Genomic DNA, 27,193 nt, shown 5'->3' on the forward strand with positions numbered 1-27,193 from the left:
GATGTCTCTTTTCCAAACCTTGGGCAGGCTGGAGAAAGTTTTCTCCTCCAAGAATTCCACTTGGAATTCCAACCCAGGTGTGAAAATAAGGTCCCAAACTTCTCACAGTGGCTTCTCGAAGGGCTGGAAAACCTTCCCCTAAACTGAGGGGGAACATTCCATGGAATCCTGGAATGGTTTGGGTTGGAAGGGACGGAAAGATCATGGAATTCTGACCCCCTGCCATGGGCAGGGGCACCTCCCACTATCCCAGGTTGCTCCAAGCTGGCCTTGGACACTTCCAGGGATCCAGGGGCAGCCACAGCTTCTCTGGGAATTCCAACCCAGCCCCTCCCCACCCTCCCAGGGAAGAATTCCTTCCCAATATCCCATCTAACCCTGGGAAGCCATTCCCTGTGTGCTGTCCCTCCATCCCTTGTCCCAAGTCTCTCTCCAGCTCTCCTGGAGCCCCTTTAGGCCCTGGAAGGGGCTCCAAGGTTTCCCTGGATCCTTCCCTTCTCCAGCCTGGATATTCCCAGCTCTCCCAACCTGTCTCCAGCCCTTGGAGCATCTCCGTGGCCTCCTCCAGACTTGCTCCAGCAGCTCCACATCCTGCTGCTGTTGGGAATCCACAGTTGGATCCTGTGATTCCCTGAGGTCTCCGACACCTCCTCTCTCAGCACAGGAAGCTGCGTTTTGTTGGATTTATTTTCCAATTTATTTTCCAATTCCCATAAAATTTTGGGGCTTGGGAAAAACAGGAGAAGTGTCTTGGATCATTGTCTGTCCCTGTAAAGCCCTGGGATGGAGCAGGAATGGGAGATGAGCTCAGCATTCCAGGAGGAAGCACCATCCATGGTATTTTCCTCCCTGTGTTCTTTCCACCTGGAAAACTGCTCCAGGTGATGCAGTAATCCATGGAATGGATTGGGAATCTGCTGCCTGGATTCCTGCTCCTGTTTTCCAGCTCCTCTACTCAGTGTTTTCCCAGAGGTTTCCATCCTTCCCTTTCCCTTGTTTTGCTGGGAAGACTGGCTGTGGGTGGCCTGTGCTGGGAAAATCACTCTGGAGCAACGTGCCTGGAAAAGCTGGGAATGTTTGGATTTTTTGGCAGTTGGAGACTCCCTCCATCTTGCTAAAGTCCAGCAGGACCAGGGGAAGGATCCTAGATCATCCCCCTGTGCTGGGCACTGAGGAGGCCCCCGAAATCCTGGGATTTTGGGGTTCCCAGGTCCAGGATCTTGAGGGATTGGAGCGTGTCCAGGGAAAGGAACGGAGCTGGAAAAGGGTCTGGAGCAGCAGGAGCAGCTGAGGGAGCTGGGGGGGCTCATCCTGGAGAAAAGGGGGATCAGGGGGGACCTTCCTGCTCCTTATAATTCCCTGACAGGAGGGGAGGGCGACTGGTGGGATTTGGGATCACTCCCAGGGAACAAGGAACGGGACGAGAGGGAACGGCCTCAAGCCGAGCCAGAGGAGGTTTAGTGGGACATTGGGAAAAATTCCTTCCTGGAAAGGGTGATCAGGCACTGGCCCAGGCTGCCCTGGAGGGATTGAACATCCCTGTGGATGTGACACTTGGGGACACGGATCAGGGGTGACTTTGGAATGCTGTGGGAATGATTGGATTTGATCTCAGAGCTCTTTTCCAACTGAAATGATTCCACAATTCCCCGATTCCATCCCTCACATCCCTTGGTCCGAAGGCAGCGTGTGAGTTTGGCTCTCAAATCCCTCCTTCTCTCAAATCCCTCCTTCTCCGGCTGTTCTTTGCCAGAAATTCCTCCCATTTCCCAATTTACTTGGAATTTTCCCCTCAGAGCTTCTCCCCCTTGTCCGGAGGGGCCGCATGATGGGATTCCGGTGTCTCCTCTTTTCCCTGGAACTCTGGAGAAGGACACCGGGTGTGGGAATGATTGGATTTGATCTCAGAGCTTTTTTCCAACCGAAATGATTCCACAATTCCCCAATTCCATCCTCACATCCATTGGTCCAAAGGCAACGTGTGAGTTTGGCTCTCAAATCCCTCCTTCTCCAGCTGTTCTTTGCCAGAAATTCCTCCCATTTCCCAATTTACTTGGAATTTTCCCCTCAGAGCTTCTCCCCCTCATCCGGAGGAGCCGCGCGATGGGATTCCGGTGTCTCCTCTTTTCCCCGGAGCTCTGGAGAAGGAGTGTTTTGCTCACCTTTCCCCTCCTTCCTAACCGTGTGCCCCTTCCCATTCCCAGGTTCCCGACGGAGAAGAAGAACGTCTCGCCCGGCGCGGCCCTCAAGAGCCGCTTCCACCTCCGGAGGAAAAATTCCGCCCGGGGAAAACCTTCGGCGACTCCGAAACGCTCCTCTCCCAGGATCCTGGTCCAGGTCTCCCGGCACAGGCTCCGCAGGATTCCGGCCGCCAGGAATCCACAGGGGACCACCAAGGAAGGTAGGAACAGGCATTCCAAAGGCTCCCTGAAGTGCTTCCAAGGCTCTTGGATTTGGGAATGTGTTGTTGGGCCTGGAGAAGTTTGACTCCTCCCTTCTCCCAGATCCATCCCGGGCTTTGGCGTCTCCAGACAAAGGAATTTTCAGGCTTTTCCTTGCTTTTCATGTGGTTTTCCTGGACTTTCAGGTGTCCAATGGGAAGGTATTCCAGGAGGGAAGCGGTTGGCAGAGGCGGGAATCCATAATCTCTTCCCTGTATCCCGTTTCTCTGTCCCACTTTGGATTTCATTTGCTTAAACCTGCAATAATTCGAGGGATAACGAGTCCATTTGTTTGGGAACTGGGAATTTGCATCCCTATCCGGCTGCCTCGGGTCGGGAATTCTCAGTGCGGCGTTCGAGAGCCGCTCTGACGTTCCATGGGCGTGGAATGTTGTCGGGAACGTTTGCGGCTCCGGGTTGGGTTCGGTCGTTCCGTAGGGACAATTCTGTGGCCAGGAGGCTTCTCCCACCTGGAATGTGGTTGTTTTGGATGGATGTTTTCCCAGTGTGCCAGTGGGAATTGCTGGGACAGGGATTTGGATTCTGATGTGTCTCCAGAGATATTTTGGGATTACAGTTATTTTCCGTTCCAATCGCTGCTCTGGGATGTTGTGTTTTCCTGGATGAGGGACTTGGGACAAGGCCTGGAGCGACGGGATAACAGGGAATGACTTCCCACTGCCAGAGGGTTAGATGGGATATTGGGAAGGAATTCTTGGCTGGGAGGGTGGGGAGGGACTGGGAGGGAATTCCCAGAGAAGCCGTGGCTGCCCCATCCCTGGAAGTGTCCAAGGCCGGGTTGGAGCAACCTGGGATAACGGGAGATGTCCCTGCCCATGGAAGGAGGGTTGGAATTCCATGATCTTTCTGCTCCCTTCCCACCCAAACCATTCCAGGATTCTATGAAAAGACAGGAATTTTGTTGTTCAGGACAGGGAGGAGAAGCTGAAGGAATTTTCTCTCCGCACGTTTGTTTGGAGGGATTTGGGAACTCTGGGAAGAGGATTTTGGATCTGGGGCCCGGGAGAAGTGGGAAAAGCGGGAATAAGTTGGGCACTGTGGATGCTCTTCCATGATCTCCCAAAGCAGAGGGTTTGGATACAGCACGAGTTTGTCTTCCGTGGATAATGGTGACGTGTGGGATTGGGATCACAGCCCTTCCGTGTCCCAGAAACCATCCTCTGGGATAAATTTAGGATTCCCGCTTCCCAAACTGCTCCTTGAAGAAATCCTTCTCCTTAAAGAAATCCTTCTCCTTAAAGAAATCCTTCTCCTGAAAAACTCCTTTTTAAAGGAGCGCTGAGAGCCTGGGATGAGCAGATCCCTGGAAGCTCAGGAGATTCCAGGAAATGGAGGGAGTGCCAGTTCCAGGGATATCAGCTCGGATTTGGAATCCTTGATTGAAAGGGAACGGTCCCAGACTGAAAAGGTTGGGATTTTTTCCCTTGGATAGGGATGGAAATGAAGAAAGCAGGAATGTGGTCGTGCTCCTGGTTTTGGCAAATCAAAAAGGTTGGAGAAAGGTTTGGATTTCCCTGTGGGAAAAGTGTGGATATGGGTTGGATTTCCCTCAGAACAAGCAGGAGGGAAGTTGGGGGAATGTTCCCGGGAGACCCCGGGAGCAGAGTTGGAAGGGGTTGGGAGGGACCTTAAAGACCAACTTCTTTCCCTGTGTCCCAACTCAAGCTCTGGAATTCCAAGCTTGGCTCCCTTTTCCTGCTTGTCCCTGTCTCCTGGTGTGTGTGTGAAAGGAATTTTTCAGGAGCTTTTGGATTTGTCCCTGGGAGAGGTGAGTGGTTCCTCCTTCTAATTTGGAGTCCTGGAATGGTTTGGGTTGGAAGGGAGCTAAAAGATGATGGAATTCCGACCCCCTGCCATGGGCAGGGACATCTCCCACTATCCCAGGTTGCTCCAATCCCTGTCCAGGTTGTCCTTGAACATTCCAGGGATTGGGCAGCCACAGCTTCTCTGGGAATTCTCTGTGTGGATAGGGATTGGATTTCCCTCAGGACAAGCAGGAGGGAAGTTGGGGGGATGTTCCCGGGAGACCCTGGGAACAGAGTTGGAAGGGGTTGGGAGGGACCTTAAAGACCAACTTCTTTCCCTGTGTCCCAACTCAAGCTCTGGAATTCCAAGCTTGGCTCCCTTTTCCTGCTTGTCCCTGTCTCCTGGTGTGTGTGTGAAAGGAATTTTTCAGGAGTTTTTGGATTTGTCCCTGGGAGAGATGGGTGGTTCCTCCTGATTTCCAATTCTGAAATGTTTTGGGTTGGAAGGGAGGGGAAAGCTCATGGAATTCTGACCCCCTGCCATGGGCAGGGACACCTCCCACTATCCCAGGTTGCTCCAGGCCCTGTCCAGGTTGTCCTTGAACATTCCAGGGATTGGGCAGCCACAGCTTCTCTGGGAATTCTCTGTGTGGATATGGATTGGATTTCCCTCAGGACAAGCAGGAGGGAAGTTGGGGGGACGTTCCCGGGAGACCCCGGGAGCAGAGCGGGGCGGGAACGGAGCCGGGAAGTTCAGGACCAACATCCCATTCCTGGGATCCCGGCGGAGAGCCGGGGAGTGTCCAGGCTGAGGGTGGAAGAGGCCCTGGAATGTGGCTGGAAAAGCTGGATCAGCCCCATGGATGTGGCTCCTGCTGGGCTGGTTTCCTGTTTGTCCCGTCCGACGGGATTTTGGGATCCGAGCTCGGAATTGCTCCTCCCTTTCCCAGGCGCTCGTCCAGCTCCTGGATCCAATTCCCAGCTTGGATCCAAAGGGATCCCGTCGATCCCACCCATGGAGCAGCTTTTCCAGCCTTGGCTTGGGATTGGAATTTCCCCCGGGGTGGGAATTGCTTCCCTTTTTCGGGATCAGGGAGCCGACGGAACGGCGCAAACCGGCGGGAGTCGCCTTGGCATTCTTTGGGAATTAATTCCAAACTCCTCCTTGGATTCAGGGCAATGTTAAAGAACCCCTTGGAAATTGGGGAGTGTCCCAAATCCGGGGGGTTCCGATGGGATGGGGGAGCAGGGAAGTGGCTTTTGGTGGATTTTTTGTGTCTTTTTTGGTCTTTTTGAATCTTTTTTGTGCCTTTTTGTGCCATTTTTTTGCGCCTTTTTTTGTCTTTTTTTGTGTCTTTTTGGGTCTTTTGGTGTCTTTTTTGTGTATTTTAATGTGTTTTGGTGTCTTTTGGTGTCATTTTGAGTCTTTTTGTGCCTTTTTGTGCCGTTTTTATGTTGTTTTGTGCCTTTTGGTGTCTTTTTGTGGGTTTTTTTGTGTCTTTCTCAGCCTTTTTTGAGTCTTTTTTGTGTCTTTTAATGTGTCTTTTTGTAGGTTTTTTTGTACCTTTTTGTGCCTTTTTTTGGTGCCTTTTTATGTCTTTTTTTGTTTCTTTTTGGGTCTTTTGGTGTCTTTTTTGTGTCTTTTAATGTCTTTTAATGTGTCATTTCATGTGTCTTTTTGTGCCTTTTTTGTGTCTTTTCTCTTTCTTTTTGGGTCTTTTGGGATCTTCTTGGGTCTTTTTGTGTCTTTTGGGGTCTTTTTGTGTCTTTTGGGGTCTTTTTGTGTCTTTTTATGTGTCTCTTAATGTCTTTTAATGTCTTTTTGTGCATTTTTTGTGCCCTTTTGTGCCTTTTTCTGCCTTTTTTGTACCTTTTTTTGCCTTTTTTGTGTCTTTTTGTCTCTTTTTTGCCTTTTTTTACCTTTTTTGCCTTTTTGTGTCTTTTAATGTCTTTTAATGTGCCTTTTTATGTGGTTTCTGTGCCTTTTTATTCCTTTCAATACCTTTTTTGTGCCTTTTTGGGCCTTTTTTGGTACCTTTTAATGTCTTTTAATGTGTCATTTAATGTGTCTTTTTGTGTCTTTTTTGTGTAGTTTTGTGCCTTTTTATACCTTTTCTATGTCTTTTTTGTGCCTTTTTGTGCCTTTTCTTGTCTTTTTGTGCCTTTTTGTGTCTTTTAATGTATTTTAATGTGTCATTTAATGTCTTTTAATGTGTCATTTAATGTCTTTTTGTGCCTTTTTTTGCCTTTTTGTGCCTTTTTGTGCCTTTTTATGCCTTTTTTGTGTCTTTTTTTTGCCTTTTTGTGTCTTTTAATGTCTTTTTTCTTTCTTTTTATTTCTTTTTGGGGTTTTTTTGGGTCTTTTGGTGTCTTTTACAGCCCTTTTAAGTCTTTTTGTGCCTTTTTCTGCCTTTTGTGTCCTTTTGTGCCTTTTTGTGTCTTTTAATGTCATTTAATTTTTTGTGCCTTTTATTGCCTTTTTGTGCCTTTTTATGCCTTTTTTATGTCTTTTTGTGCCTTTTAATGTCTTTTTTATGCCTTTTTGTGCCTTTTTGTGCCTTTTTTGGTACCTTTTAATGTGTCATTTAATGGGTCTTTTTGTGTGTTTTGTGCCTTTTTGTACCTTTTTTGTCTTTTTTGTTTCTTTTGGGGTCTTTTTTTGTCTTTTTGTGTCCTTTTGTGCCTTCTTATGCCTTTTTTTTTGTCTTTTTGTACCTTTTTATGCCTTTTATGCCTTTTTATTCCCTTTTCTGCCTTTTTTGTGCCTTTTTGTGCCTTTCCTTGCCTTTTTGTGCCTTTTGGTGTCTTTTTTGTTTCTTTGGGGGTCTTTTTGGGTCTTTTTGTGCCTTTTTTGCCTTTTATTGCTTTTTAATGCCTTTTATTGCCTTTTCATGCCTTTTTATGGCTTTTCAATGCCTTTTTCTTCCTTTTTTGTGCCTTTTTAATGTCTTTTTATTCCTTTTTTGTGCCTTTTTTTTGTACCTTTTTTTGGTGCCTTTTAATGTTTTTTAACCTGTCATTTAATGTATCTTTTTGTGTGGCTTTTGTGTCTTTTTGTGCCTTTTTGTGTCTCTTTTGTGTCTTTTTTGTGTCTTTTTGTGCCTCTTTTGTGCCTCTTTTGTGTCTTTTTTGTGTCTTTTTGTGCCTTTTTTGTGTCTTTTTTGTGTCTTTTTGGGTCTTTTTGTGCCTCTTTGTGTCTTTTTATGTGTCTTTTAATGTCTTTTGACATCTTTTAATATCTATTTGTGTGCTTTTTGTGCCTTTTTATGTTTTTTAACGTGTTTTAATGTCAGGGCAGTGGCAGCTCCCTGGCCAGGGAGCGACAGCCGCGGGGAAAAATCATGGATTTTGTGGGAGAACCGTCGGTTTTCCGGGAGAATCCATCCTGGAACTTGGGCCACAACAACCCCCTGCAGCCCCACGGGCTGGGACAGAGGGGCTGGAGAGAGAGAGGGAGCTGGGGGTGAGGATGGACAGCAGGACACAGGCCCAGGGGTGTCCAGGGGGCCAAAAAATCCAATGGATCCTGGCCTGGATCAGGATCAGTGTGGCAGCAGGAGCAGGGAAGGGATTCTGCCCCCGTGAGGCCTCCCCTGGAGTGCTGTGTCCAGCTCTGGGCCCTCAGCTCAGGAAGGCCATGGAGGGGCTGGAGCAGGTGCAGAGAAGAGCAATGAGGCTGGGGAAGGGTCTGGAGCACAATTCCCATGAGGAGAGGCTGAGGGAGCTGGGGGGACTCAGCCTGGAGAGGAGGAGGCTCAGGGGAGACCTCCTCACTCTCTGCAACTCCCTGACTCCTGAACCAGGTGGGATCGGGCTCTGCTCCCAGGAACCAGCAGTAGGACAAGAGGGCTCGGTCTCCAGCTGTGCCAGGGGAGGTTTAGGTTGGATATTGGGAAGGAATTCTTTCCAGAGAGAGTGATCAACCATTGGAATGGGCTGCCCAGGGAGGGGGTGGATTCTCCATCCCTGGAGGTGTTTCAGGTGAGACTGGATGTGGCATCAGTGCCATGGGCTGGGAACCACGACAGGGTTGGATCCAGGGTTGGACTTGATGATCTCAGGGGTCTTTTCCAACCCGGCTGATTCTGTGATTCTGTGGTTTTATGATTCTGTGATTCTGCCCCTGCACTGGGCACTGGTGAGGCCTCCCCTGGAGTGCTGTGTCCAGCTCTGGGCCCTCAGCTCAGGAAGGCCATGGAGGGGCTGGAGCAGGTGCAGAGAAGAGCAACGAGGCTGGGGAAGGGTCTGGAGCACAATTGCCGTGAGGAGAGGCTGAGGGAGCTGGAGGGGCTCAGCCTGGAGAGGAGGAGGCTCAGGGGAGACCTCCTCACTCTCTGCACTCTCTGACTCCTGAGCCAGGTGGGATCGGGCTCTGCTCCCAGGAACCAGCAGTAGGACAAGAGGGCTCAGTCTCCAGCTGTGCCAGGGGAGGTTTAGGTTGGATATTGGGAAGGAATTCTTTCCAGAGAGAGTGCTCAGCCATTGGAATGGGCTGCCCAGGGAGGGGGTGGATTCTCCATCCCTGGAGGTGTTTCAGGTGTGACTGGATGTGGCATCAGCGCCATGGGCTGGGAACCACGATGGGGTTGGATCCAGGGTTGGGCTTGATGATCTTGGAGGTCTTTTCCAACCCAGCTGATCCTGTGATTCTGTGATTTTATGATTCTGTGATTCTGTGATTCTGCCCCTGCACTGGGCACTGGTGAGGCCTCACCTGGAGTGCTGTGTCCAGCTCTGGGCCCTCAGTTCAGGAAGGACACGGAGGGGCTGGAGCAGGTGCAGAGAAGAGCAATGAGGCTGGGGAAGGGTCTGGAGCACAATTGCCATGAGGAGAGGCTGAGGGAGCTGGGGGGGCTGAGCCTGGAGAGGAGGAGGCTCAGAGGAGACCTCCTCACTCTCTGCATTCCCTGACTCCTGAGCCAGGTGGGATCGGGCTCTGCTCCCAGGAACCAGCAGTAGGACAAGAGGGCTCGGTCTCCAGCTGTGCCAGGGGAGGTTTAGGTTGGATATTGGGAAGGAATTCTTTCCAGAGAGAGTGATCAGCCATTGGAATGGGCTGCCCAGGGAGGGGGTGGATTCTCCATCCCTGGAGGTGTTTCAGGTGTGACTGGATGTGGCATCAGTGCCATGGGCTGGGAACCACGGTGGGGTTGGATCCAGGGTTGGACTTGATGATCTCAGAGGTCTTTTCCAACCCAGCTGCTCCTGCAATTCCCCGATTCTGGGAAGCGCCCCCAGAGCCCAGCAGAGGGCACTCGTGCCTCTGCCATGCCCTCATCCCACCTTTTCCCGGTTATTGATGGCCTAATTTCCCCTTTATGTGAAGGGAAGCAGATACGGAGTAATTTGCAGCAATAACCTGCTAATGCCGGGCCGGTATCAAAATTCCCCTGTTCATTCCCGGTGGCAGATAAACCACTAATATATAATTATCCTTGCAAATTGGATTGTTTTAAATAACCAACGGGGCCAGAGCAAGGCAAGAAAAAAAAACCCAACTCTCTCCCATTCCTCTGGAGTTCCTCCCCCCCTCCCCTCGCTCCGTAATTGCCACGTTCCATCAATTCTCCCCCGGCAATCCCAAATTCCATCGCGATCAACATTAAGCTTTTATTCATTGGGATGGCAAAGAGCCGGATCATTTCTCCCTCCTTTTTTTTTTTTTTTTTGGCCTTAACTGGCAAAATTAATCAGGGGGGAAGAAGAAGGGAAGGTTTGAAACATCTCCTCACCCCCCTTCTGTGTGAGAGAGGTCACTCTATTGCTCAGCAGATAAGGGGGCTAATAAAAAGAAAATTGAATTACTAATGATCGCCGGGAAGAGAGTCCATAAAAACCCTGGGATGGGGATGGAGGGAAAAGGGGGGGTTGGAGGGGAAAAAAAAAAGAGGGAATCAATTTTCCTCCCGGGTGAGGTGAGCTCGTTTTTTGGTTTTTTGGGGGGTTTTTTGTTGTTTTTTTTTAGTTTGGCCTCGTGTCGTCGGAGATTTAATTGGAAAGAGGAGGAATGAGGGGATGAGGAGGCGGGAAAATCCGGCAGGGTTTGGTTTGGGATCGTTTGGGAATGATCCACCAGGATGGGGTTGCTTTGGAATGGCGGAGAAGGGGTTTAATGGGATTCCAAAGGGTGGGGATCCGGGAATATCACAGATGTTCCTCAGTGGATTTTCCCCCTCTCTGATGTCCCATTCCAGGCAGGAATTCCCAGGGCTTGCTTGGGCTGGAAGCAGGAGTTTCTCCAGGAATTTCTCCTTCTTTATGTGTCTTAATTCCTTAAATATTTTGGGCTGGAAGCAGGAGGTTCTCCAGGAATTTTTCCTTCTTTATGGATCTTACTTCCTTAAATAATTTGGAATGGGCTGGATGGTTCCTGTTGTCTCCTGGTCATGGACTGGTTTGTTTTGTGAGGTCTGGTCCAAAAAAACTGTGGGATGGTGGATGGAGGAGGAATATTCCCAAGTCTGGGAATCCACTGTGCTTTTCCCCCTCTGTAATGTCCCATTCCAGGCAGGAATTCCCAGGGCTTGCTTGGGCTGGAAGCAGGAGGTTCTCCAGGAATTTCTCCTTCTTTATGTGTCTTAATTCCTTAAATATTTTGGGCTGGAAGCAGGAGGTTCTCCAGGAATTTTTCCTTCTTTATGTGTCTTAATTCCTTAAATATTTTGGGTTGGAAGCAGGAGGTTCTCCAGGAATTTCTCCTTCTTTATGTGTCTTAATTCCTTAAATATTTTGGGCTGGAAGCAGGAGGTTCTCCAGGAATTTTTCCTTCTTTATGGATCTTACTTCCTTAAATAATTTGGAATGGGTTGGATGGTTCCTGTTGTCTCCTGGTCATGGACTGGTTTGTTTTGTGAGGTCTGGTCCAAAGAAACTGTGAGATGATGAATGGGACAGGAATATTCCCAAGTCTGGGAATCCACTGTGCTTTTCCCCCTCTGTAATGTCCCATTCCAGGCAGGAATTCCCAGGGCTTGCTTGGGCTGGAAGCAGAAGGTTCTCCAGGAATTTCTCCTTCTTTATGTGTCAATTCCTTAAATATTTTGGGCTGGAAGCAGGAGGTTCTCCAGGGATTTTTCCTTCTTTTTGTGTCCTAATTCCTTAAATAATTTGGAATGGGCTGGATGGTTCCTGTTGTCTCCTGATCATGGAATGGTTCGTTTTTTGAGGTCTGGTCCAAAGAAACTGTGGGATGATGAATGGGGAAGGAATATTCCCAAATCTGGGTATCCACTATGCTTTTCTCCCTCTGTAACGTTCCCTTCTAGGAAGGAATTCCCAGGACTTACTTGGGCTGGAAGCAGAAGGTTCTCCAGGAATTTCTCCTTCTTTATGTGTCTCAATTCCTTAAATGTCTTGGGCTGGAAGCTGGAGGTTCTCCAGGGATTTTTCCTTCTTTATGTGTCAATTCCTTAAATATTTTGGGCTGGAAGCAGGAGGTTCTCCAGGGATTTTTCCTTCTTTTTGTGTCCTAATTCCTTAAATAATTTGGAATGGGCTGGATGGTTCCTGTTGTCTCCTGATCATGGAATGGTTTGTTTTGTGAGGTCTGGTCCAAAAAAACTGTGGGATGCTGGATGGGGGAGGAATATTCCCAAATCTGGGAATCCACTGTGCTTTTCCCCCTCTATAATGTTCCCTTCTAGGAAGGAATTCCCAGGACTTACTTGGGCTGGAAGCAGGAGGTTCTCCAGGGATTTTTCCTTCTTTGTGTGTCCTAATTCCTTAAATATTTTGGGCTGGATGGTTCCTGTTGTCTCCTGATCGTGGAATGGTTTGTTTTGTGAGGTCTGGTCCAAAAAAACTGTGGGATACTGGATGGGGCAGGAATATTCCCAAATCTGGGAGATCCTGGAGACCGACAGGGTTTGGGACAAGTCACACATCCCTCGGATTCCCACTAAACACAGAATTATGGATCTAGTGGAGGATCTCCTGGTTTCACACAGCTGGGAATAAGGGAATTGTGGCTCCAATTCCTGATTCCCAAGTTATCCATGAGGTCTTGGGAAGGTTGTTTGGATTTCCCTGTGGGCAAAGTGTGGATATGGGTTGGACAAGCAGGAGGGAAGTTGGGAGGATGTTCCTGGGAGACCCCGGGAGCAGAGTTGGAAGGGGTTGGGAGGGACCTTAAAAACCAACTTCTTTCCCTGTGTCCCAACTCAAGCTCTGGAATTCCAAGCTTGGCTCCCTTTTCCTGCTTGTCCCTGTCTCCTGGTGTGTGTGTGAAAGGAATTTTTCAGGAGCTTTTGGATTTGTCCCTGGGAGAGGTGGGTGGTTCCTCCTTCTGATTTGGAATCCTGGAATGGTTTGGGTTGGAAGGGAGCTGAAAGATGATGGAATTCCACCCCCTGCCATGGGCAGGGACACCTCCCACTATCCCAGGTTTGCTCCAAGCCCTGTCCAGGTTGTCCTTGAACATTCCAGGGATTGCAGAGTCACAGCTTCTCTGGGAATTCTATTCCAGTCCCTTCCCACTCTCCCAGGGAGGAATTTCTTCCCAATATCCATCTAAACCTTCCCTCCTTCACCTTAAACAGCTGGGGAATGTTGGAATGATCCATCTATGGCCGTGCAATTCCATGGGCAAAGGAGGAGAAACTCGGGAGCACATCCTTGTTATATCCAATCCATCCCTTCCAGAGGCTGGTTTGGGGATTGTCCCTCTCCAAAATATTCCTTCCCTGCTCATCTCTTCCTTTCTCCTGCTCCAGTTTGGGATGAGCCAGTGATTTGTGTCACCAAATTCCTGCTCCTCCCTCCGCCGGAACCGCGGACGTTCCAAAGGGGAGCAAATCCCGTTCGCATTCCCTTCTTCTTCCCGAGGAAAAAAACCCCCTTCGGAAACTTTCCACGACTCCTTAGTGCCGGAATCACTAAAAATTCCCCCCCCCCAAAAATTCCCTAAACCCTTTGTCCTTCTCCCTCTTGGCTCCACGACCCGGGACGAGCGGGTGGCTCCGGGATGAGCGGGCGGCTCCCGCTCGGAAAAACGCCGCCGGCAAATTTGGAAGGAGCCGCTTGTGGAGGGAGTAAACTGGGAGCAAGTGAGGAGTAAGTTATGGGAGGCATCCAAATGCTCAGCTGCTGATGATTTTATGGACCCGGAGCGCTCGGATCCCTCTGGCAGCTTCGGGAATGTCAGCGCTGGATTTTCCTTCCCCCCTCAGCCCCCGTCTCTTTTTTCCTTCTCCGGCAGGAAATGTTTCCAGCGGGGTGATTCCCGCTGGGACAATGCTTCCAGGGAAGCGTTTGGGAAGGTTCTTTGGATTTCTCTGTGGGAAAAGTGTGGATATGGATTGGATTTCCCTCAGGACAGGCATGAGGGAAGTTGGTGGGATGTTCCCAGGAGACCCCGGGAGCAGAGTTGGAAGGGGTTGGGAGGGACCTTAAAGACCAACTTCTTTCCCCGTGTCCCAACTCAAGCTCTGGAATTCCAAGCTTGGCTCCCTTTTCCTGCTTGTCCCTGTCTCCTGGTCTGTGCGTGAAAGGAATTTTTCAGGAGCTTTTGGATTTGTCCCTGGGAGAGGTGGGTGGTTCCTCCTTCTGATTTCCGGTCCTGGAATGGTTTGGGTTGGAAGGGAGCTGAAAGATCGTGGAATTCAATGCTTCCAGGAAAACAATGTTTCCAGGGAAGCATTGGGTTTTTTTGGTTTTTTTAGGCTGTTTTGCTGGTTTTGGGTTTATTTCCCTTTTATTAGTGATTCCCACTTTGTTTTGCCGCTGTCGGAGGCGACACCTCGGATCCCATTCCAGGCGGGTTAAGCCGGTGATCCCTTCCCTCAGGGAATCTCTTGGATCATGCCCAGCTCAGGATCCCTTGGAGTCGATCCCATCTTTCCTTTGGTGTGTCATTAACCCCATTTCCTGGAGATTTTTCCCTCAGGTTTTCCTCGCCAAGCCAACATTCCCACCTTTCTCTGGGCAGGCATCTCTCCTGTCACACACAGGTTGACTTTCCCTGGAAAGCTTCGAGGGTTTAGGATTTTTTTTAGGCTGTTTTGCTGGTTTTGGGTTTATTTCCCTTTTCTTGGTGATTCCCACGTTATTTTGGTGCCATTGGAGACGACACCTTGGATCCCATTCCAAGCACATTAAGTCGGTGATCCCTTCCCTCAGGGAATCTCTTGGATCATGCCCAGCTCAGGACCCCTTGGAGTCGATCCCATCTTTCCTTTGGTGTGTCATTAACCCCATTTCCTGGAGATTTTTCCCTCAATTTTTCCTTGCCAAGCCCAACATTCCCACCGTGCTCCGGGCGAGCGTCGCTCCCGTCACACACAGGTTGACTTTCCCTGGAAAGCTTCCAGGCTTTGGGATTTTTTTTAGGCTATTTTGCTGGGTTTTGGGTTTATTTCCCTTTTCTTGGTGATTCCCACATGGTTTTACTGCCGTTGGAGACGACACCTCGGATCCCATTCCGAGCGGGTTAAGCTGGTGATCCCTTCCCTCATGGAATCTCTTGGATCATGCCCAGCTCAGGACCCCTTGGAGTCGATCCCATCTTTCCTTTGGTGTGTCATTAACCCCGTTTCCTGGAGATTTTTCCCTCAGGTTTTCCTCACCGAGCCCAACATTCCCACCGTGCTCTGGGCGAACATCACTCCCGTCACACACAGGTTGACTTTCCCTGGAAATCATCCCGTTGCCATGTCTCTCTCTTCCCTCTGGCTTGTCCTTGGGAGCCAGGGGTGGAGCGTGGCTGCCGCGGTGGCTCCTCACTCCTCGGAGAAGTTCACATTCCTGGCTCTCTGCCAGCTCCGGTTGCGTCCGTGGGCGTCAGTAACGGTTTTGGGTTTCCGCCTTTTCCTTGGCATTCCCGGGGGACTCGTCTCGGGCTGCAAAAGGAGCCTCAGGCAGGGAGCCAGGAGTGGGAATTCTGTTTGCAGGGACCTCTTTTAGGCTACCGGGAGCAAGGGAATGTGTGTTCACGTAAACGGCGGCTCCGGCGTTGGGATTTGGGATCAGGGAAATCAGAGGGAACGTCCAGGTGGAAACGCGGCAGAGACGTGAGTTGAAGGTCTCTGGAGCGGCTCTTTTCCTGCAGAATTCCATCCACACGCTCAGTTTGTTGTGGAATCCAAAGCTTGTGGAATTCCCATCCGTGGAATTGTCCCGGGTTCGATCGGACTTGGAGCAACCTGGGAGAGGGGAAGATTTCCCAGCCCATGGCAGGGGTTTGGAATGGGATGACCTTCAAAATTCCCGTCCCACCCAACCCATTCCATGATTTAATGTTGAAAATCACCCCTCAATCCCTATTTTCGGGATGTTTACCTCGATCCCTGTTTTGGGATTGGGGAATTCCGTCGGTATCCAGCAGCTCTTTGGGGAATTGCCTGTTTATCCACTAATAGGAAAAGTATTTGGCTTTGGGAATTCGGGAATTCATCCTTCCATTGGCTCTGAGCCTGGATGTTTTCATGTCCATGGGGGGCGTTGCTAAGAATCCAAACCTTTTCAGGGATGGAGCGGGTTGGAAGTGAAATAGGAAGGGAAAAAAATACAGGGAAAAAATACAGGGAAAAAAGATATAGGGAATAAATACAGGAGAAAGGAATACAGGGGAAAAATACAGGGAAAAATATAGGAAAAAGAAATACAGGAAAAATACAGGGAAAGAAATACAGGGAATAAATATGAGGAAAAAATATAGGGGAAAAAATACAGGGAATAAATAAAAGGAAGAATACATGAAAAAATATAGGGAAAAATACAGGGAAAGAAATATATGGAAAAAATGCAGGGAAAAATACAGGAGAAAGAAATACAGGGAAAAAATACAGGAAAAATACAGGAAAAAATATAGGAAAAAATACAGGGGAAAAATACAGGAAAAATATAGGAAAAAATACAGGGGAAAAATACAGGAAAAAGAAATACAGGAAAAAAACCAGGGAAAGAAAAACAGGAGAAAAAAAAACAGGGAAGAAATAAAGGGGGGAAAAAACAGGAAAAGAAATACAGGGGAAAAATACGGGAAAAAGAAATACAGGGAAAAATACAGGAAAAATACAAGGAAAAAAACCAGGAAAAAATAGAGGGGAAAAAATACAAGGGAAAAATACAGGAAAAAGAAGTACAGGAAAAAAAATGGGAAAAAAACAGGGAAAGAAAAACCGGAGAAAAAAAACATGGAAGAAATAAAGGGAAAAACCAGGAAAAAATACAGGGAAAGAAATACAGGAAAAAAAAATAAACATGGAAAAAAAAACGGGGAAAAAAAACGGGAAAAAAACAGGGAAAAAATACAGGAAAGAAAAAACAGGGAAAAAAATGTAGGAAAAAAATACAGGGAAAAATACAGGAAAAAGAAATAGAGGGGAAAAAAAACACAGGGAAAAAAATTTAGGAAAAACAGAGCAGGGGATCCTGCACTTCTCCTTTGTCCTCCTGGGGTTTCCCAATTCCAGGGATGAGGGAATCCATAAATTCTCTGGGCAACCTGTGCTGGGGCCTCCCCACCCTCCCAGGCAAGAATTCCTTCCCAATATCCCATTTAACCCCTTTTGGGAAGGAATATCCCAGTATTCCTTCCCAGTATCCCATCTAACCCTGCTGTCTTTCTTTCCTCCTTTTTCTTTTCCCTAATTTTTTTTCACCTCCTAAAGTGTCTTGTCGGTATTCCCGGCACAGTCCCGGTTGGAATTACCCGATGCCGGCGCGGATAATCGGAGTCTCAGCCCCGGGATTCCCCAAATCCCAACCCAGCAGATGCTCAACTCCCTGGAAAACCTGGGTGGCTTTCTCTGTTCCGCTCTCTGCTTCCCGTTCTTTCCCAAATCCCAATTTCCCCTCTTATTTTTGACTCTCCCCCCCGCAAACATTCCCATTTGATTTTTTTTTCCCACCCGGAACGACGAGTTCCGGATGGAAGTCGTTCATTCCAGGACTTCCCTGCTCTCTCCGTGCGCTCTCCAAAGCGCTAAAAACCGGGGAATATTCCCTGGAACGCGGAACAGATGCCGGAGAACACCTGGGAGAAGGGTTTTGTGGACTCAACATCTCCCAGGTCCTACAAAACTCCGCTGTTCCGGCAGATTTCACGGATCCGAGGTTTCGCTTCGGTTTTAAGGGATGGAGGAGCACATTTATTCCCAGCTTGCCAACCGGAATTTTGCTGGTTCCCCCCCCCCCCCCCCCCCCCGGGAAGTTTAAATTCATTGGAATGTTTCCTCCTCGCCGGTGCCTCCGGATGATCCCGGCGCGTGCGGATTCCGGCAGGATTCTATTCCGGGCTTGTTTTGGGGTTGTGTGGAAGTGTGGACAGGGAGGGGTTGGATCCGTTCCCGGAGTTGATCCCATGTGTTATCAGCTCCTTAAGCTGCCCTGGGGGGCTCTCCAGTGGAAAAGGACACGGGAATACTCGGAGACGTCAATGCGGGCCGGGAACGCTGCTGGTGGTTGGGATGGAGAAGCTCCGGCTGTTCCTCACGGCTCCGGGAATTGTCCCGGGATAGCTCGGCCTGGACTGGGACAGAGGGAGCTCAGAAAAGTGGGAATGGGTGGGATGTGCCGTGGAACTTTGGTTTTTCCCCACAGAATCCTGGAATGGTCGGGGTTGGATTGGAAGGGAGCTTAAAAATCATGGAATTCCACCCCGACACTTCCCACTATCCCGGGTTGCTCAAACCCGGCCTTGGACACTTCCAGGGATGGGGCAGCCACAGCTTCTCTGGGAATTCCAGCCCAGCCCCTCACCACCCTCCCAGGGAAGAATTCCTTCCCAACATCCCACCTAACCCTCTGGCAGTGGGAAGCCATTCCCTGTATCCTGGCAGACCAGGAAAACCAAAGCCCTTTTTCATCCGGGGAATGGGTGGAGGATGGTTTGGGTTGGAATCTTGAAGGTCGTGGAATTCTCCCTCACCTTCCACGGGCAGGGACACCTTCCCCTATCCCAGGTTGCTCCAGCCTGGCCTTGGGACACTTCCAGGGATGGGGCAGCCACAGCTTCTCTGGGAATTCCATCCCAGCCCCTCCCCACCCTCTCAACCAAGAATTCCTTCCTAATATCCCATCTAACCCTGGGAAGCCATTCCCTGTGTCCTGTCCCTCCATCCCTTGTCCCCAGTCCCTCTCCAGCTCTCCTGGAGCCCCTTTAGGCCCTGGAAGGAGCTCCAAGGTCTCCCTGGATCCTTCCTTTCTCCAAGCTGGACATTCCCAGCATCCCCAGCCTGGCTCTGGAGCAGAGGAGCTCCAGCTCTTGGAGCATCTCCATGTCCCCTCTGGACTCACTCCAGCAGCTCCACATCCTTCTGCTGTTGTTCCCCAGAGCTGGATGCAGGATTCCAGGTGGGATCTCACCTGAGCGGGGCAGAGGGAAAGAATTCCCTCCCTCTCCTGCTTCCCACGCTGTGGGATGAGCCCAGGACACAGGGAATTTCAGGAATTCTGTAACCAGGTCAGGTGGAGCTTCTCCCCCACCGAGTCCTTCTCAGGGAGCTGCTCCCAATCCATTCTTTCTCCAGCTCCACTCTTTGGGATCATGCTGGAATCCAAAGGCTTAAATGGAGCAGTGTCAAAACCTACTTTTCTTGGGAATAAAAAAAAAAAATCCATGAATTCTTTCCTTTGGAACAGGAGCCCAACCTGTCACCTGGATAACGTTCGTTCCCGGCGGGTTGTGTTTGGGATAATTGCTGACCTTAATTTAGGGAATGCTTTCCTTGTTATCGGGAATCCAAGCGCTCCAGTAGAAAATCAAGGAAAAATCAAGGCGATCCCAAGGAAAATCAGGAGGGGATTTGATGGGATGAAGCGAATCCATCAGAAATCCCTCTCTCTCGGAGTGTTAAAAGCCAAGATTTCCCCTCTCTCTCTCTCTCTCCACCTTAACCGGGGGCGTTTTCCAGGCCCCTGAGCTTCCGCGATCCATCATTCCCGGAGATTCCGCTCCGGCAAACGCCGTAAAAGGGCATCGGAGCCGTAAAAATCCGGGAGAGTTCTTGCTTCCATCAGGGGAAAAAAAAAAAAAAAACCGCCCAGGAAAGTGCTGAATTAGGCAGGAGAAAAGGCAACAGCAGCAAATCCTCGGATCCCGCATCAATTATCCGCGGAGTCGGAGGCGACCGGTTTTTATGGGCTGTGGGAGCTCGGCTAATTAATTATTCCCGAATTAATTGATGGATCGGGAGCGGCCCCCAAAGTTTGGGGCTTTTTGTGTTGTTTTTTTATCCAGCTTAATGGACTTTTCCAAATGGCTCCCGGGTTTTTATGGATTTGGTGGTTTTAACCCTTTCCCCCTTTTCCGGTTGCGGGGATAATGGGTTTGTTTTCCTTAATATTCAGGGGTTAATTAGGAATTAATAATGAATCAAGAGGATGTCGCTCCAGGGATTCGCGGGGCGTCGATCCCGGTTTTGGGGTTTGGAGGGATTCCTGATATCCAGAGGGAAAAGTTGAGGCTCCAGGGGAAGGTTTGAGGGATGAACTGCCCTAAAAAAAAGAAGGGATCTGGTGGTGAATCCAAATAAGCTGAAGGAAGGCAGGGATAGGTGGGATATTGGGATGGAACTGGGGGTTTTGGGATATTGGGATGGAATTAGGGGTGTTGGGATATCGGGAAGGAATTTTTCCCTGGGAGGAAAAAAAAAATTGTTTGAGTGGATGTTTCCGGTCACGTGTTCCCAGAAATCCGGGATCGTGGTAAGGAGTGAAATTAAATAAATCCCAATAATAAATCGGAATTACTTCCAGGGCCTAAAGGGATCCAGGAGAGCTGGAGAGGGACTTGGGTTAAGGGATGGAGGGACAGCACACAGGGAATGGCTTCCCAGGGTTAGATGGGATATTGGGAAGGAATTCTTGGCTGGGAGGGTGGGGAGGGGCTGGGCTGGAATTCCCAGAGAAGCTGTGGCTGCCCCATCCCTGGAAGTGTCCAAGGGGAGGTTGGAGCAACCTGGGATAGTGGGAGGTGTCCCTGCCCATGGCAGGGGGTCGGAATTCCATGAGCTTTCCACTCCCTTCCAACCCAAACCATTCCAGGACTCCAAATTAGAAGGAGGAACCACCCACCTCTCCCAGGGACAAATCCAAAAGCTCCTGAAAAATTCCTTTCACGCACAGACCAGGAGACAGGGACAAGCAGGAAAAGGGAACCAAGCTTGGAATTCCAGAGCTTGAGTTGGGACATGGGGAAAGAAGTTGATCTTTAAGGTCTCTCCCAACCCCTTCCAATTCCGCTCCCGGGGTCTCCCGGGAACATCCCCCCAACTTCCCTCCTGCTTGTCCTGAGGGAAATCCAACCCATATCCACACTTTGCCCACAGGGAAATCCAAACAACCTTCCCAAAACCTCTTGGATAACTTGAGAATCAGGAATTGGAGCCACAATTCCCTTATTCCCAGCTGTGTGAAACCAGGAGATCCTCCACTAGATCCATAATTCTGTGTTTAGTGGGAATCCGAGGGATGTGTGACTTGTCCCAATCCCTGCTGGTGTCCAGGATCTCCCAGACTTGGGAATATTCCTGCCCCATCCAGCATCCCACAGTTTGTTTGGACCAGACCTCACAAAACAAACCCACAAGGATCTTGGAGCACGTGGAGGAACATCCCAGGAATTCCACAGCTTGACAAACCCCGAGAGCTCGGAGTCATTCCGGCTCTTGGGAATCACAAGCCCCGGCACCTGTTTATCCGGAGGGGCCTGGGAAGAGATAAACACGGATATCAAGTTCAGGATTCCCACAAAGCTGCTCCCCCAGGCCATGGAATGTGTGTCCCCCACACCCTGACAGTGGGAGAGTCCCGGGCTGGGCATTCCCTGCTCCGGGAGGTGGAGGGGGGAGGAATTTTTTGGGAGCAGGGATCACCTTCCCAGCATTTCCAACCCCCTTGGGCTCGTTCCTGTATTTCTGCCCTGTCCTCACCTGTCCCCTGCTCTCCCGTCCTCCCCCATCCCGAAATTTCCTGGATGTGCTAAGAAGGGATGGTAAAATCCTGGAAATTGGGTGTTTCCCAAGCTCCGGGAAGAAAGTGGGAAACCCAATTTGCCCGGGAGAGGCACAGTTTTATCCCAAATTCCTCAAAGTCCACGGGCAGCAGGAAAGGGGTGGGATCCCTGTGGGCTCGTGGTCATGGGATCATGGAATGGTTTGGGTTGGAAGGGAGTGGAATTCCAACAGGGACAATTCCCGCTATCCCAGGTTGCTCCAACCTGGCCTTGGACAATTCCAGGGATGGGGCAGCCACAGCTTCTCTGGGAATTCCAGCCCAGCCCCTCCCCACCCTCCCAGCCAGGAATTCCTTCCCAATATCCCATCTAACCCTGGGAAGCCATTCCCTGTGTGCTGTCCCTCCATCCCTTATCCCAAACCCCTCTCCAGCTCTCCTGGATCCTTTTAGGCCCCGGAAGTAATTCCAATTTATTATTGGGATTTATTTCATTTTATTCCTTACCACGATCCTGGATTTCTGGGAACACGCGACAGGAAACATCCATTCAAACCTTTTTCCTTTCCCAATCCCTGCTGTGTTATTCCATCTCCAAAATTCCCACACAGTTTGACCTTTAACCTCCAAGGACCTTTTCCTCTTTGTTGCATTCCTGATGCTTTGCTTTTCCTCCTTCCCGTATTCCCGGAGTGGAGTATCCGTGTGACTTCATGGAATCCGAAGCGGGAGCGGCGGCTTTGAAAACCTTTTCCCAAAATCCAGCTGGTAGCCCCGTTGGATCGATGTTTTCCCCCCCTCTTTGGAAGTTTAGATGGATTCTGGAATTGCTGGTTGGGAATGGGCTGCACTGGGAGAAGGAGAACTTCGGGATAGAGTAATCCAATCCCGTTCCCAACTCACCTCCGGAGTCATTCCAACACCACCTCCAGCTGCAAATTCCCTCTTCCTGTTTTTTTTTTTTTCTTGGACCGAATCCAAAGCTCCCAAAAAAAACCCAAACCCCGGGAAGCTCCCGGTCGGAATCCGCAGCTGCCGCCCAGGGAGGAAAACAAATGGGGTGGGATGGGGGTTGTTTTCCCTGCCCTTTTCCCCCTGGGAATGCTGGATAATTCCAGGTGTCTGCTTAGCCAGGCTTAGTTGAGAGCCGGGTATTCTGGAGCTGGAGGGAAAGCTCAGCTCATTCCCGATGGGAATAACAGCTCCAGGCTGCCCGGCCCTTCGGCATTGCCGCGTCCTGATATTCCCAATTTCATGGAATAACCAGCAGGGGAGAGATCCTGGGAAGTTTGGGAAGTGCAAAGCCCAAGTTGTCGTTGGGGATGGAGAAGGACATTCCCGTATCCCATTCCCATATCCCAGTGACTCCGACTCGGGATTTGAGATTTGGGATTTGGGATAAACCAGGCCTGCTGTGTGTGTGCAAATCCAGGGATTTCTGGCTCCTGAAATTCCACCAGGAAAACACAGTTCCCACCCACAGGGATCTAAGCAGAAGGAAACATTCCCCCCTCCGGCTCCGGGATATTCCCTTTCCATCCCTTTCCCGGGATGGATCCTGCACCTTGGCAGCTCCCTGAGGCAGGAACAGCCTCCCATCCTTGGAATTCTCTGCCTCATTGGCTTTCCATCTGTTCCCACTTCCCACCCTCCTGTTCCTTTTGGCTTTTCCCTCTTTTCCCTCTCCCAGTTTTCCTTCCATCGTAAGGGGTTCAAACAGCTGGACTGCATCCCAAAAAGGATCATTCCGGGATGATTTTTAGGGATAACAGGATCAGCCCAGCACCAGCAGCTTCCCATGGAGCTGAATTCCATGGATATCCCACTCCAGCAAAAGCAAGGAGGGATCTTTTCCCTGCATTCCTTAGTCCAGGCTTTTCCCTCTTTTGGCTTTTCCCTCTTTTCCCTCTCCCGGTTTTCCTTCCGTTGTAATTCCTTTAATTGTTGAACTCAGCGTTTTCCCAAGGGAAAAAAAGCAAGGGAAGAGGTTTGGGAAGAACTTTTCCTGCTGGGAAAGGGGTTCAAACAGCAGGATTGCATCCCAAAAAGGATCATTCCTGGATGATTTTTAGGGATAACAGGATCAGCCCAGCACCAGCAGCTTCCCATGGAGCTGAATTCCATGGATATCCCGCTCCAGCAAAATCAGGGAGGGAGCTTTTCCCTGCATTCCTTAGTCCAGGATCGACCAGGGTTTAACTCCACATCTCATTTCCAAAGGAAAATCCAGAGGGATAAAAGTCGGAGCCTGTTCCTCCTGGTTTTAAATTCCCAGCCGCTTTTCTCCTCCCTCTTTTCCAAGTCTTTATATATCCTGGATTTTCTAAGGAATATTCAGGCACGGGTGTGGAATCTATGGAAAGGAGTGGCTTTCTCTTCCTTCTTTTTCCTGTTTGGATACAGAAAAGCAGGATGTGATCCCTGCTGTGATTCCTGATTCCAGGATCAACCCAGGCTTTAACTCCACTTCTCATTCCCAAAGGAAAATCCAGAGGGATAAAACCCGGAGCCTGTTCTGCCCGATTTTAAATTCCCAGCTGCTTTTCTCCTCCCTCTTTTCTGAGTCTTGATATATCCAGGATTTTCTAAGGAATATTCAGTCACAGCTTTCTCTTCCCTCTTTTCCCCTTTTGCGCACGGAAAAGCGGGATGTGATCCCTGCCGGGATTCCCTCTAGGGGGCACGAGGCATCCGCCGTTTTCCCGGAGAACGGCCGGGTTTTTTTTCATTCCAGAGGGAGCCGAGAGTTCCAAGGAGCAGCAAAATATCTGTGTGTTCAGCAGGAATTCGCAGCCCGGGCCGGAGCTGCCGGAATTTTCCCCGGCGCCGCCGCTTTTCCTGAATTCTTGCCGTGATTTTTTTAGGATCCGATCGGGTTTAAATCCCCAATTCCAGCGTTTTATCCCAAAAAAAACGAGTGGGAAACGCGGATCCTCCGGCTTTCCCCGTGTATCCCGGATAACTCGGGATATCCTGGATAACCCGGAGAGGCGGGAATGTTGTTTCGACACCACGTTGGGTTTTTTGGAATTCCCTCATTCCTGATATTCCCAGCGTTAAGACTCCAAGAAAATTTATGCTCCATAAAAACCCCTTTAGGAGTCAATCCTGTTCTCCAGCACTCCTGGAAAGCAGGAGCTGATCCTGTTATCCCGAAAAACCATCCCGGAATGATCCCTTTGGGATGCAGTCCAGCTGTTTGAACCCCTTTCCCAGCAGGAAAAACCCTTCCCAAGCACCTCTTGCTTTTCCATGTGGGATTCCCGGGATAGAGCCGGTGTTGCTTTTGTGCTTTGCCTTTGGGATCTTTCCCGGAATTGTCCCGGAATTTTTAAATCCCGCGTTCTTGTCCGTGAAAAAAACAGGGATGTACATCCTCCCCTTCCCTAATTATCCTTTCCATGGATCTCAGCATTCCTGAAGTTGGGCAGGGTCCCTAAATCTCACTGTTTGCCATCCTGATCCAAGACAATTCCAGGAGGGAATGACCGGCAGCGATGGATTTAATGAAAGGACGGAGCCTTTCCCGGCGTTCCGGGGGCTGGATTGATCCCACGTCATTCCCTGTCCTTGGAGAGCAATTACAGGGATTAATTGGGATTAATTGTGGGGACGAGTTTAAGGAAAAGAGGGGTTGGCTTTATTAAAACAACGTGGCCCTAAATCCTGAGACTTGGACTGTGCCAGGGGTTAAACCACCTTTAAAGCTCAGCTTAAGCATTTCCTGCAGGGATTTGCAGCAGGATTAATCCCAAATTCAGTGTAAGGATCCAGATTAGCCACTTTTTAAGGATGGATTTTGGGAATTAGAAGACAGAAAGATCCCTGGAACCTGAAGCATGTCCCTAAATCCTGAGACTTGGATTGTAGGAGGGACTAAAACCCCTTTAAAACTAAGTTTTGAGGTTTTCCTGTGTGGGTTTGCAGCAGATTTAATCCCAAATTCTGAGTAATGATCCAGATTAACCCCTTTTTAAGGATGGATTTTGGGAAGTGGAGATCCCTGGAACCGGAAGCATGTCCCTAAATCCTGAGACTTGGACTGTGCCAGGGGTTAAACCACCTTTAAAGCTCCTCTTAAGCATTTCCTGCAGGGATTTGCAGCAGGATTAATCCCAAATTCTCTGTAAGGATCCAGATTAGCCCCTTTTTAAGGATGAATTTTGGGAAGTGGAGGACAGAGAGATCCCTGGAACCTGAGACCTGTCCCTAGACCTGAGACTTGGATTGTAGGAGGGACTAAAACCTCTTTGAAACTGAGTTTTGAGGTTTTCCTGTGTGGTTTTGCAGCAGATTTAATCCCAAATTCAGTGTAAGGATCTGGATTAACCACTTTTTCAGGATGAATTTTGGGAATTGGAGATCCCTGGAACCTGAAACATGTCCCTAAATCCTGAGACCTGGACTGTGCCAGGGGTTAAACCACCTTTAAAGCTCCTCTTAAGCATTTCCTGCAGGGATTTGCAGCAGGATTAATCCCAAATTCAGTGTAAGGATCCAGATTAGCCCCTTTTTAAGGATGAATTTTGGGAAGTGGAAGACAGAGAGATCCCTGGAACCTGCGACCTGTCCCTAGACCTGAGACTTGGATTGTAGGAGGGACTAAAACCCGTTAAAACTGAGTTTTGAGGTTTTCCTGGGTGGGTTTGCAGCAGATTTAATCCCAAATTCAGTGTAAGGATCTGGATTAACCACTTTTTCGGGATGAATCCCAGGGAGTGGAGATCCCTGGAACCTGAGACCTGTCCCTAAATCCTGAGACTTGGACTGTGCCAGGGGTTAAACCACCTTTAAAGCTCCTCTTAAGCATTTCCTGCAGGGATTTGCAGCAGAATTAATCCCAAATTCTCTGTAAGGATCCAGATGCATCACTTTTTAAGGATGAATTTTGGGAAGTGGAGGACAGAGAGATTCCTGGAACCTGAAACGTCTCCCTAGACCTGAGACTTGGATTGTAGGAGGGACTAAAACCCCTTTAAAACTGAGTTTTGAGGTTTTCCTGCGTGGGTTTGCAGCAGATTTAATCCCAAATTCAGTGTAAGGATCTGGATTAACCACTTTTTCAGGATGAATTTTGGGAATTGGAGATCCCTGGAACCTGAAGCATGTCCCTAAATCCTGAGACTTGGACTGTGCCAGGGGTTAAACCACCTTTAAAGCTCAGCTTAAGCATTTCCTGCGTGGATTTGCAGCAGGATTAATCCCAAATTCAGTGTAAGGATCCAGATTAGCCACTTTTTCAGGATGAATTTTGGGAATTAGAAGACAGAAAGATCCCTGGAACCTGAAGCATGTCCCTAAATCCTGAGACTTGGACTGTGCCAGGGGTTAAACCACCTTTAAAGCTCAGCTAAAGCATTTCCTGCAGGGATTTGCAGCAGGATTAATCCCAAATTCTCTGTAAGGATCCAGATTAGCCACTTTTTAAGGATGAATTTTGGGAATTGGAGGGCAGAGAGATCCCTGGAATGTGAAACCTGGGATGTGACAGAGCCTAAGCCCCCTTTAAAACTGAGTTTAAAGTTTTCCTTCAGGGATTTGCAGCAGAATTAATCCCAAATTCTGGGTAATGATCCAGATTAGCCACTTTTTCAGGATGGATCTCGGGAAGTGGAGGGCAGAGCGACCCCTGAATTCCAGAATCCCTGATTCCAGCCAAATCCCTTTCCCCCTTCACTCCCTCTCCCACCAGTCACAACACCCCGGGAAGATTTTAAAGCAGAATTCCATCCCTTCCCTCCTCCAATCCAAGAAATCCGCTGCTCAAATCCCCACCTCTCATCTCCTCCTGCCAGACTTTTCCACGTGCATCCCATTCCCTGAGTTCTCCGTTGTTTTTTGTTTTTTTTCCAGCCAAATTAATGATTTTAATGACCTGGAAAACCTGGCCCGGGCTGGACTTAGGCTGAGTTTTATGGAGTTCTTTTTGCTGAGTCCAGGCAAAGCTTTGCTGGGATAAACATCTTCCTGAAAAAAAACCTTCTGTTCGCCCCCTGGAGCCCCATTTCCCGGAGAAAAGATGGGGAATTTCTTGGATGGCAGCTCAGTGTTAAAGGAGCCCTGAGCGGCGAGGAATTCCCGGGTTTATCCACA

The 27,193-nt window shown here is 49.4% G+C and overlaps 1 protein-coding gene across 2 annotated transcripts in view; it reads left to right on the forward strand.

Moving 5' to 3' along the window:
• ZC3H3 (zinc finger CCCH-type containing 3) overlaps positions 1-27,193 on the forward strand; it is a 131,019-nt gene that overhangs the window by 5,915 nt on the left and 97,911 nt on the right. For both annotated transcript variants that reach the window (XM_064640237.1, XM_064640161.1), the window contains exon 3: positions 2,205-2,401. In XM_064640237.1, the coding sequence (XP_064496307.1) occupies positions 2,205-2,401 (197 nt within the window). The remainder of the gene's footprint in view (positions 1-2,204; positions 2,402-27,193) is intronic.

The sequence above is a fragment of the Pseudopipra pipra genome, chromosome 1 (genome assembly GCF_036250125.1).
Source record: "Pseudopipra pipra isolate bDixPip1 chromosome 1, bDixPip1.hap1, whole genome shotgun sequence".
Taxonomy (NCBI): Eukaryota; Metazoa; Chordata; class Aves; order Passeriformes; family Pipridae; genus Pseudopipra; species Pseudopipra pipra.